Source organism: Panthera pardus, unplaced genomic scaffold, assembly GCF_024362965.1.
Source record: "Panthera pardus isolate Hobbes unplaced genomic scaffold, ASM2436296v1 HiC_scaffold_15, whole genome shotgun sequence".
Lineage (NCBI taxonomy): Eukaryota > Metazoa > Chordata > Mammalia > Carnivora > Felidae > Panthera > Panthera pardus.
The window spans coordinates 52,458,064-52,470,708 of NW_026526710.1; the positions used below are offsets into that span (position 1 = coordinate 52,458,064).

Here is a 12,645-nt window from a genome sequence, read left to right on the forward strand (position 1 = left end):
AAAATGAAAAGACAGTGGTCCAAAACCTCTGGATGCAGCAAAAGTGGTTCTAAGAGGGAAGTTTATAGCAATACAGGCTTACCTCAAGAAGCAGGAAAAAGCCCAAATAAACACTCTAACTTTATATTAAAGTGTTTATATTAAATACTCTAACAAAACCTAAAACTAGCAGAAGAAAATAAACACTAGAGCAGAAATAAATGATATAGAAGGTAAACAAACAAACTAAAAAAAAAAAAAAACCACCCAGTAAGACAGATCAAAGAAATCAGAGCTATTTCTTTGAAGAAAATCAATAAAACTGACAAACCTGTATTCAGGTTTATCAGGAAAAAAAAAAGAGAAAGAACTCAAATCACAAACAAGGGAGGGGAAATAACAACCAATCCCACAGAAATACAATCATAAGAGAATAAAATGAAAAACCATATACTAACAAATTGGATGACCTAAAAGAAGTGGGTAAATTTCTAGAAACATATAAACTACCAACATTGAAACAGGAATAGAAAATTTGAACAGACCAGCAAAGAAACTGAATCAGTAATCAAAAAACTCCCAATAATCAAAATTCCAGGACCAGAGGGTTTCACAAGTGAATTCTACCATTTAAACACTTAATACCCATTCCTCTCAAACTATTGCAAAAAACAGAAAAGAAAGGAAAACTTCCAAATTCATCCTATGAGGCCAGCATTACCCTGACATCCAAACCAGATAGAGACACCACTGAAAAAGAGAACTACAGGCCAATATCCCTGATTAACACAGATGCAAAAATCCTCAAAAAAATATTAGCAAAGCAATCCAGCAATACATTAAAAAAATCATTCACTAGGATCAGGTAGAATTTATTCCTGGATTGCAAGAGTAGTTTGCAATGTTTGCAAATCAATCAACCTGATACATTACATCATTAAGAGAAAGGATAAGAACCATATGATCATTTTGAAAGACACAGAAGTAGTATTTGACAAAGCCAAACATCCATTCACGATAAATACCCTCAACAAAGTAGGTTTAGAGGGAATATACCTCAACATAACAAAGGTCACATATGAAAACTCCACAGCTAACATCATCCTTAATGGGAAAAAAGAGTTTTCCCCTAAGGTCAGGAAGAAGACAAAGATGTCTACTCTCACCACTTTTATTCTACATAGTACTGGAAGTTCTAGCCAAGTAATCTGACAACAAAAAGAAATACAAGGCATCCAAATTGGTAAAGTAGTAAAATCACTAAGATAACCTGATACTCCATATATAAAACCCAAAAGATGACAGCAAAAAAACTTCTACAACTGATAATTCAGTAAAGTCACAGGACACAAAATCAATGCACAGAATTATGTTGCATTTCTATATACCAATAATGAAGCAGCAGAAAGAGAAATTAATTAAAAAATACCATTTCCAACTGCACCCAAAATAACAAGATACCTAGGAACAAACCTAACCAAAGAGGTGAAAAAACCTGTACTCCAAAAAGTATAAAACACTAATAAAAGAAAATGAAGACAACACAAAGAAATAGAAAGACAGTCCATGCTCATGGATTGGAAAAACAAATATTGTTAAAATGTCTATACTACCCAAAGCAATCTACAGATTTAATGCAATCATATCAAAATACCAACAGCATTTTTCACAGAACTAGAACAAACAATCCTAAAATTCATACAAAAGACCCTGAGTAGTCAAAGCAGTCTTAAAAAAGAGTGAAGCTGGAGGCATCATAATTCTGGTCTTCAAGTTATATTGCAAAGCTGTAGTAATCAAAACAGTATGGTACTGGCACAAAAATAGGCACATATATCAACAGAACAGAGAACCCAGAAATAAACACACAACTGTATGGTGAATAAATCTTCAACAAAGTAGGAAAGAATATCCAATGCAAAAAAGACAGTCTCTTCAACGAATGGTTCTGAAAAAACTGGTTGGCAACATGTGAAAGCAAAAACTGCACCACTTTCTTATACTATACACAAAAATAAATTCAAAACGTATTAAAGATCTAAGTGTGAGATGTGAAACCTAAAAATCTCAGAAGAGAACATAGTAAGTAAAGTAACATCTTTGACATCAGTCATAGCAACTTTTTTCTAGATATGTCTCTTGAAGCAAGGGAAATAAAATAAAAATAACCTATCGGGACTACATGAAAATAAAATGCTTCCTACACCACAAAGGAAACGATCACCAAACTAAAAGGCAATTGACAAAATGGGAGAAAATATTTGTAAATGACGTATCTAATAAAAGGTTAATATCCCAAATATATAAAGAACTTATAAAATTCAATACCCAAAAAACCAATAATCCAATTAGAAAAATGGGTAGAAGACATGTACAGACATGGTCACCAAAACATGAAAAGATACTCAAATCATCACTATGACAGTCTCATCCTCAGTATGGCTAAAATCAATAACACAACACAAGAAACGAAGAGGTGCAGGGGAGGGTGTGGAGAGAAAGGAACACTTGGGTACTGTTGGTGGGAATGTATACTGGTGCACCCACGGTGGAAAACAGTACGGAAGTTCCTCAAAAGTTAAAAATAGCAGTAGCCTGTGATCCAGCAATCGCACTACTGGGTATTTACTCAAAGAATGCACAAACACTAATTCAAAGGGACACATGCAACCCTATGTTTATACAGCAGCATTATTTACAACAGCCAAGATATGGAAGCAGTCCAAGTCTCCATGGACTGATGAATGGATAAAGAAGATGTGGTATATAAATACAATGGAATATTATTTGCCCATAAAAAAGATGAAATCTTGCCATTTGCAAGGACACGGATGTAGCTAGAGTATCATGCGAAGTGAAATAAGTGAGTCAGAGAAAGACAAATACCATATGATTTCACTCATATATGGAATTCAAGAAACAAAACAAAGAAGCAAAGGGAAATATGAGGAAGGAGGGAGGGAGGGAGGGAGGGAGGGAGGGAGGGAGGGAGAGGGAGAGAGGGAGAGGGGGAGAGAGGGAGGGAGGGAGGGAGGGAGAGAGGGAGAGGGAGAGAGGGAGAGGGGGAGAGGGGGAGAGGGGGAGAGAGGGAGAGAGGGAGGGAGGGAGGGAGAGAGGGAGAGAGGGAGAGAGGGAGAGAGGGAGAAATAGTCTTAATTATAGAGAACTGATGGCTACCAGAGGGGAGGGAGCTGGGGAAATGGGTTAAATAGGTGATGAGGATTAAAAAGTGCACTTGTCATGATGAGCAGGGTAATGATGTATGGAACTGTTCAATTACTACATTGTACACCTGCAATTAATATAACATTGTATGCCAACTAACTGGAATTAAAACTAAAACTTAAAAAGAAAAATAAAGCACAAACTCATGATGATTTAAGAAGCCTGCATGTCCTGGTCCTTACCAATCTCTCTCCCTTGCTCTCTTGTGCACCAGCCACAGGGACCTTCTTTATGCTCTTAGAAAATTTAATCCTTCCCATTTCAAAGCCTTCCCACAGGTTGAAAGTCCCTTCTCAGAGCCCCTCTGTCTGGTTAACAACTCCACATAATTTCTTTAGGAAAAACCTTTCTTAACCTCAAACTAGGTCAGTCCTCCTGACAATGCTCCCTTTACCTCTCTCTCACTGTGCTAAGTCTACTTGGTAATTATATTCATAACGATCTACACTATGTCTTACACAGTAACATTAAGAGGTAAGGAACCGTTTTTTGATTACCACTGAATCCCCAGGAATCAACACCAAGCACAATGCCTGGCCCAGTTTAGGAGCTTAAAACTTCTACTGAACAAATGAATAAAAGTTCAGAGGAGGGTTGGAGAAGCAGTAGCTATTAATCTGGTTAAGTACTTCCCTGTAACACTTATCCACATTCTGCTCAGCATGCTTATTAATATTTAATTTTTCCTTTCCTTCCTGAATTTTTAGCTTTGTTGTATACAACTATGAATGTTCCACTGCCTCCAAATGATAGTGAGGCTCATAGGAGATGCTCCAGGCTGAGGAAATGGTATGGAACTGAAAGGAATGTTAAATGGCCTGAACATAAAAGAGAAAATTGAACTCTTCCTTGAAGGCAGCTGTGGCCTGAGATAAGACCAGGTTTCCTGCCCTAATTTTTCCTTCTTTAGGGTCACTGAAGTTGACCTCTCTTTGTGGGGATGTAAGGATTCAAAAGGGCAACACTTACTTGTTCCCATGAGGAAATCATATGACGTTCAGCAGGAGGCTTTTCTATGATAGTCACGTCTGTCACACCTGGGGAAGATTCTGGAAGAGGAAAAAGAGTGTAGAGCTGCAATAGGCCCGCTCTTACATATTTCAATACTAGAGGCTGACTAACTGTTGATGAGTACTCTAGGAATATCAGATTCCTCTGAGCAGCATTTATTACCCATGTGATAAAAACAGGAAGGGGGTGCTTGGGTGGCTTAGTCGGTTAAGCATTTGACTCTTGGTTTCAGCTCTGGTCATGATCTCACAGTTCATTGTTTGAGCACCACATTGGACTCCGCGCTGTCAGCATGGGATTCTCTCTCCCTCTCTCTCTGCCCCTCTTGGGTTCTCTCTCTCTCTCTCTCTCTCCAAATAAATAAATAAACTTAAGAGCACAAAAAACAAAACAGGAAGAACTGCTCAGTCTTTTGAAGGCACTCAGTCCCACAACCTAGGACCATGGAGTCAACCTGGCCGAAAGGACATCATCGAATACCCCCTACAACCAGTCACAGCTTAGTAATTCAGCTGTTGAACAAAAATCAGAGATTTTATGTTCCTAGTGATTTCATACTGAAAATCTCAGTGAGCTGAATTTATGCACTTATGACATGGTCAAAAGGAATAAGGAAAAGCACCCCAATAAACTTTTACAAGATACAACACTTGTTTGCTAATTTTTCTTCCAAATAAAACTCATCTTCTACTCAAGAGATCCAGGGTTTAGAAGTTTAGGCTAACATTATGGAAAATGGACTCTATCCAGAAATAAAACCAAATAAATCATGTCTCTAAATCTTTAAAGCAGGAAAAGGTCTTTAAATCTCTTTGTGGAGATATGTTCCATCATTCATTCTGAGGTAAAAGAGAAGCCACCTGAGTTGGAATACAACAGATTTGAAGACCTCCTACATTCTCCACTTGTCTGTATTTACCCATACTCAGGATCTTTAAGTCCTTAATCTCAGACACAAAATCTTTTATCAGTGGAACTGTGTTCCTTACAAAAAAATACATTTTTGAAGTCCTAATCACCAGTACCTCAGACCATGACTTTATTTAGATATGAGGTCATTGACTCCGTGATTAGTTAAGATGAGGTCCCACTGGAGTAGGGTGGATCCCAAATCCAGTATGACGATGTCCTTATAAAAAGAATGCTTTGTGGAGAGACACACAGAGGGAAGAGGGCCACATGAAGGTGGAGAATTGGAGTGACACATCCATAATACACGGAACACTGAGGACTGCCAGCAAACCAGCAGAAGCTAGAAAGAGGCAAAACGAGTTCTTCCCCTCCAGGCTTCAGAATGAGCATGACACTGCCAACTCTTTGAGTTCAGGCTTTTGGCCTCCAGAATTGTGAGAATTTGTTGTTCTAAGCTACCTGCTTTATGGTACTTTTATGACAGCCCTAGCGAACAAAGCCTCTACTCTTTTCTCTTTGCCATACTGCACAGATTGTCCCCAATGTCACCACTATTTTAGGCCATGGACACTGCAAGTGTAGACGCAATCAAAGCCACAAACTCTGTGTGCTTGAGCCACCTTCAGCATACCACCAAAGGACCTTGTCCATACCTAGGCTTGCTTCTTATCTGATCTTTTCAGTTCTCCCTGTGATCTGGAGGATAAGGTCCTTACTATACTGGTCTGGTCTTATCTCCTTCCACCCTCCAGTCCAAACCCTCTGTTCCAGTTGGGTCAGTTCCCTCATTGCCTCCACCCCTCTGTCCCTCACCCGCCAAACTAAATCTGCACTCATCTTTGATTATGCTGTATCCCTTTCCTATTATACACACCCAAATATGTCCATGTATCTCTCCACCTACGCAAGTCCTACTCACACTCCAAGGCCATGCTGAAGTTCCACCTTCTCCATGAAACCATTTCGGATGGTTTTTTTCCCTGATATCCTAACCCATCACATGCAGGGTTGGGGTCATATATGTTTATACTTAAGTATATTCTATTTTGAGCCATATCTTGGTTATTTACTAGGAGTAAATACTGTAATCAGGGAAAGTATTCAAATGAATTTTTAAAATTTCTAACAATATGACAGAGACTTCTAAACTAGTTTAATGTGTAAAATGGTTCCTGGACCCAATCCCTCCGACATTTTTGTGGGGAGATTTTCTCATACCAAGAAGCAATTCTCGGATACCCCGATGTCCCACAAGGAATGGCATCAGATCCCAATGATTATGGGTTTAGTCTGTAAGACCTTCCCCACTTCAGACACCAGACACAAGTTCAGGTTGTCACCTGTGCTTCTGACTGATCTGCAAAAGACTGGGGGTTCTCATGACCCCCTCTTCTCATACTTCAGACAGCAGTCAAAAGCCCAGACTAGCTATAAATCAGGAGGTTCCTCAGACCCCCTCCTCAAGTTGCATTAATTTGCTACAGTGGCTCACAGAACTCAGAGAAACATTTTCCTTACTAGATTCCTGGTTTATTATAAAAGGATATAACCCAGGAACAGCCAGATGAAGAGATGCTTAGGACAAGGTATGTGGGAAGGGTCAAAGAGTTCCATGCCTTCTCCAGGCAGGCCACTGTCTCCAAATCTCCAGGTGTTCACCAACCTGGAAGTTTCGGGTTTTTATGGAGGCTTCATTACACAGGCATGATTAAATCATTGGCTGTTGCTGTATCCCAAGATATGAACTTTGTGACAACTTAGAGGAAACTATGATGCATAGAAAGGGTACTAGCATAATTACACAATCAGTGAACCACACTGTGATATTCTGACCTCTAAGAAATATATATTTGGTCACTCAGATGACAGCTGACCCTTGAACAAAGCAAGATTAGGGCTGCTCACTGCCTGAAGGTCAGGGGATGGGACTGAAAATGCCAATCCTCTAATTCCATGTTTGGATCCACTGGTAACTAGTGCTCATCCTTAAGTGCTTTCCAAAAATCACCTCATTAACATAATGAAAAATCTTTACCACTCTTAACACTTATGAAATTACAAGGGTTTTAGGAGCTGTAAGCCAGGAACTGTGGACTAAGACAAAATATACAGGTGACCCTGGACCAATATGGGTTTGAACTGCATCGGTCCACCTGAACACTTACTTTTTTGAATAAATACAATATGGTACTATAAATGTATTTTCTTTTCCTTATGATTTTTTTAACTTTTTTTTTCTAGCTTACTTTAAAGTACAGAATACAATACACACAACATACAAAATACGTGTTAATTGTTTGTTATTGGTAAGATTTCTGGTGAACTGTAGGCTACTAGTTACATTTTTTGTGGAGTTAAAGTTATATGCAGATGTTCTACTGCACTGTTGGGGGTGGGGGACTGAGGAGCCCTAATCCCGCTTTGTTCAAGCTTTCACCTGAGTAAATATATATCTCTTATAAGTCAGCATATCACAATGTGGTTCACTGATTCTGTAATTATGCTAGTGCCCTTTCTATGCATCATAGTTTCCTCCAAGTTGTCACAAAGTTCAAATCTTGGGATACAGCAACAGCCCAATAAAGGAGGCTGAGAATGCTGGACTCCACATATTCTAGTCTTGCTTTATACATTCACCACTTGTGTGACCTTAGATGAGTCTTCACTTTCCTTAGCATTCAGAGAGACAAGACTTATAAGAATATTTCCCTTGATAATGGAAGCTGAAGAAGCAGAGATAATGGTGCTTTGGAAACGCAAAAAGTACCATATACACAATTTTTTTTTCTGCTTTCTGGTCAATGTTCTTTCTAAGATACTGTGAAGCACAGTACTAAGGTGGAAAAACACTTGAGCTTTAAGCCGTTACACGTGGCTAAGTCCTTGCTATGTCCCTGACTGATTAGGATGGAAGATGCTGTCTCACCCTTCAGGGGTGGCCCATTTGGTAATGTTCCCACCAAAGGTAAGACAGTGAATAATAAATGTTATTACTGACACTTTATAGCGAGGACATAAGGGTGAGAATAGGCCACTCCAAGTGGCTAGGCTGACTCCATCTATGGGTCTAGTTAAGAGTTTATGTACAAACATCATTGTGTGCCCCTTAGCAAAGCCCTTTAGCAATTAACCTATGCAAATGCAGACTCTAGCTTCAATCAGTCTTAGCAGCCTATTACTCCAACTGCAGTAAAACAGCACAATACAGAATTCTTTGTCAACAATCCACTGGTTGCATAATGATGTCATCTAACTACACCCAGGAGGCAGTCTAGTGCGTAGGGTTGCTGGAGGACACATATTTCAAATAAACCAGTATAAGCACCTGACATTAAGCTTTTGATTGCCAACCCACCCATTTCAAATACATTCATCTTAAATAAACGAATTGCCAGCTATATGACACAGCTACAATCTAAACAATCAGGAACCAGGGCACCCTACTCATTAAGTTCCCCTTTTAAAAAGCCCTGAGTAACTGGGGTAACTGATGGTTTGACTGACCTTGCCTTTCTCCTCCCATGCCCAAATTCCCACACCTAAATTTTAAATTCACCAATAAAGAGTGATTCTGTGAAACCCTGGCCTCCCCACCCTTGGGCCCCAATAAAAGACCCAGGTCTGCTCCTCGTCCCCGCCATCGGGCTGTGTGGCCCTCAGGCCTGGCATGTGCCCTCTAGGACCTGTGCACAATAAATCCTTTCTTCAAAGTTCCCTAACTGTTGTCGCTGAGGTGCAGCTTGCAAGCATAGTAAGAACCACAGGTGCCAGTCCAGCTGCAACATTAACATTGGCTCCAGTCAGGAAAATGTGGGGGCTTGTCACCAATCCTACATGCCCAGGTGAGTGCCTGAGGCATTCCTAGCCGATAGCATCACTATGAATAGGCTGAGACAGACAAGCACATAATGATTCAGTGCATAACAGGTCCAGGTTCAGGGTCTACAAGGCTTAAACAGAACTGCTGTGATGCTATTGCAGATGAGGGTATGAAACTGAATAAAAGAAACTTCATTTAAAATGGAGTCAGGAGGCCAAAAGCGGGAGCCTGCAAGGTCTACCACTCTGTCAACTTCACACTTCAACAGGAAGAGAAGTACCCTGCATTCCCAAGAAGCCTGCTTTGTTACTCTAGTAGGAGGAAAGAATTTCTCCTTGCCCAGCAACAACCCAGCCAATGAAAAACCATCACTACTCTGAACTCTCACTGTCTGCCAATGAACTACCTTGAAAGCAGCCCCTTCAATTCCTTCCTTTTTCTCTGCTTCTCGTCTTTCATTTCTACACTTGCCTCCTGTTTGCCACAGCTTGTATGTCTAGAATTGCAATTCTCTGCTATTCCCCCTCCCTCCCAAAAAATCATTTTGCTGATAAAATAACTGGCTGTTTTACTTTTAGGGCCAAAAAGGACATATGATACTTTAAACACCTCCAGGATAGGCCAATTGGTCAATATGCTGGCTTTAGAAACCATCCTATAATAAATTGTTTAAGATGTACCCACTGTAGGGACTTCGTTATACAATACAAATAGCACTGGTGGGGAGGAGGTGCTGAGGATGGAGAAGAGAGGGATATAAAATAAATTTCATTTGTACAATGCTCTATTTCAGGGAAGTAGTATAAATTATCGTTTAATCTTTCAATGATCTTGTAAAGCAGGTATCATTACTCTCATTTTTTAAAAATGCTTTTCTTTTCTTTTTTTTTTTTTTTGAGAGTGAGTGAGTGAGTGGGGATAGGGTGGAGAGAGAGGGAGAGATCCCAATCAGGCTCCACACTGACAGTGCAGAACCTGATGTGGTTCTTGAACCCACAAACCAAAAGATCATGACCTGAGCCAAAACCAAGAGTTGGACACTTAACTGACTGAGCCACCCAGGTGCCCCTACTCTTATTATTACGTTTTTTAAAGATAAGGAAACAGGATGAGAGACATTAAATAATTTCATAGAACTAAATCTCTAACCACAACTGCAACATGAAGCCTAATGCTTTTTCTACCATGTTGTCTTAGCTAATTCCGACATGGGATGGGAGGGAGCTTTCCCCAAACCACCAAGCAATTCTCAGACATCAGCTGGGTTTACTACAATTCAACTCAATTCTGACATCATCTACCCAGAGACAGCATCCACAGGCTAAGGGCTCAGTCCCACAAAACTGCCTTCCACTTCAGATGCCAGTTCCAAAGCCAAGTTGTTATTTGTGCTTCTGACTGACTATAAATAAGAGGTTCCCCCTTATTGAATCTCTTCTTTGGTTCAATTAGTTTTGCTAGAGCGACTCACAGAACTTAAGAAACCTATTTTCTTAACAGATTACAAAGGATGTTATAAATCAACAGTGAGATAAAGAAATGCATAAGGCAAGGTCCCAAACACAGGAGCTTCTGTCCTCATGTGTCTGGGGCCCAGCACAATGGCAAGTGGAAGCCTTCCGGGTCAATGACCCAGAAGCTCTGCAAGCCTGCTCCTTTTGGACTTTTATGGAGGCTTCATTACATGGGCATGATTGAGGAAATCCCTGACCACTAGCAATTCATTCAATCTCTAGCCCCTCACCCTTCTCTGGAAATCAGGGACCAGAACCAAAAGTTCTAACCCTCTAATCATAGTTGGTTGCCCAGGCCACCAGCCCCTATCCTTATTAGGTTACCTAGGGGCTTTCCAGAAGGTACATTAACATAACAAAGGACAGCTTTTTATCACTCTCCTCACTTAGAAAATTCTAAAGGTCTTAGAAAGTCTGCTAGAACCAGGAAGACTAAATATGTATTTCTTATTATAAATGACAATATCACAGATAGCCGAAAGCATTATGAAGATGTTTAGAAAGCAATAGCAATAACAAGCTGTCCTTGGTCTATTAACATGTGACAGGATAAGTACTATCTGATGAGACACAGTTATCCCCACTCTCTGGCCTTTGTGATCAATGGCAAGCATTTGTGAGCAGCCTGGCTAGACTAACCTGTATGGCAGAGTAGGAAATATTAAACAGCATGCATATGAAACTCAGGTTTTCCTTATCTATGTGTGATTTCATAAAAGTCACCCTCTAGTAACTTCCTCTGAAAGAACACATGGGTACAGGAACCTAAGTTCTTTTATCTGAAAGATAGTTCAGCTGGTTATAAAATCCTTGGTTTACATCTTCTTTCACTGAGTTTCCTAAAAACACTGTTTTAGTCTTACCTTGCTTGGTATGCTGGTTTTTGAAGTCTGATGCTGGTCTAATTCTTTTGACTTTGTAAGTTATTTGTGTTTTTGCTTTGAGGCCTTGAGGATTTCATCTTTATCTCTGATCTTACTTTTACTAGTGTATGTCTTAAAGTTGATAGTTCTTGGTTAATTTTTTTCCAGGTATTCAGGAAGCCCTTTCAGAATCAGATCTTTTCCCATTTTTGGAAAGTTTTTAATATAATTTTAAATATTATTTCTGTTCCACTATTTTGTTTTTGCTCTTCACAGACTCTAATAATATGAATAGCATTCCTTATTTGCTTATCTTCCATTTCCCCTTCCTTCTTGACCCTTTTACTTTTTTATGTAGCTTTCTTGGTTGTTTTCCTATTTTTCTTCAATGCTCTAGACTAAATTCACTTCAATCTAGTCTCCTTATGATACCTTATAATTTACCCTTTATTTAGAACTTTGTTTCCTTCAAATTATAGTCTGAGTTTATTCAACTCTTTTTTCATTTTCCCTCCTTTTTTTCCCCTCTATTTCTGTTCTTAGTTTTTGAGTGTCTGATTCTGGGTAGTTTTTCATATCCTCAGATGCTTGTTTATGTATTTTAATTCTGTCTGGAGTTTAGACTTGCTGTTTTCTTCTGCTTCATACTTGTTTTTTGGGAAAAAGTATCCGTTGAAAGAGAACAGAAAACCCAGAAATAAATGCACAATTAAATGGTCAATTAATCTTTGACAAAAGAGGAATGAATATACAATGGGAAAAAGACAGTTTCCTGAACAAATGGTGTTGGGAAAACTGGACAACATACAAAAGAATGAAACCGGACCACTTTCTTTCACCACATAAAAGAATAAACTCAAAATGGATTAAAGATCTAAATGTGAGACCCGTGGGCACCTGGGTGGCTCAGTCAGTTAAGTGTCCAACTTCGGCTCAGGTCATAATCTCACAGTTCGTGGGTTTGAGCCCCACATCACACTCTGTGCTGACAGCTCAGGGCCTGGAACCCGCTTCCAGATTCTGTGTCTCCCTCTTTCTCTGCCCCTCTCCCACTCGCACTTTCTCTCTCTCTCAAAAATAAATAAACATTAAAAAAAATAAATGTGAGACCTGAAACTATAAAATCCTTGAAGAAAGCACAGGCTGTAATCTCTCTGACATAGGCTGTGGCAACATTTTTATAGATATGTCTCCTGAGGTAAGGGAAATAAAAGCAAAAGCAAACTACTGGGACTACATCAAAATAAAAAGTTTCTGCACAGTGAAGGAATCAATCAATAAAACTAAAAGGCAACCTATGGACTAGAAGAGGATATTTGCA

The 12,645-nt window shown here is 39.5% G+C and overlaps 1 protein-coding gene across 4 annotated transcripts in view; it reads right to left on the minus strand.

Annotated features, from left to right (window-relative positions):
* Positions 1-12,645, minus strand: part of TPGS2 (tubulin polyglutamylase complex subunit 2) — a 68,576-nt gene that overhangs the window by 51,852 nt on the left and 4,079 nt on the right. For 3 of the 4 annotated variants that reach the window (XM_019465369.2, XM_019465371.2, XM_019465372.2), the window contains exon 2: positions 4,174-4,253. The exons of the other annotated variant lie outside the window; for it this stretch is intronic. In XM_019465369.2, coding sequence (XP_019320914.1) covers positions 4,174-4,253 — 80 coding nt within the window. The remainder of the gene's footprint in view (positions 1-4,173; positions 4,254-12,645) is intronic. 4 annotated transcript variants of the gene reach the window in all.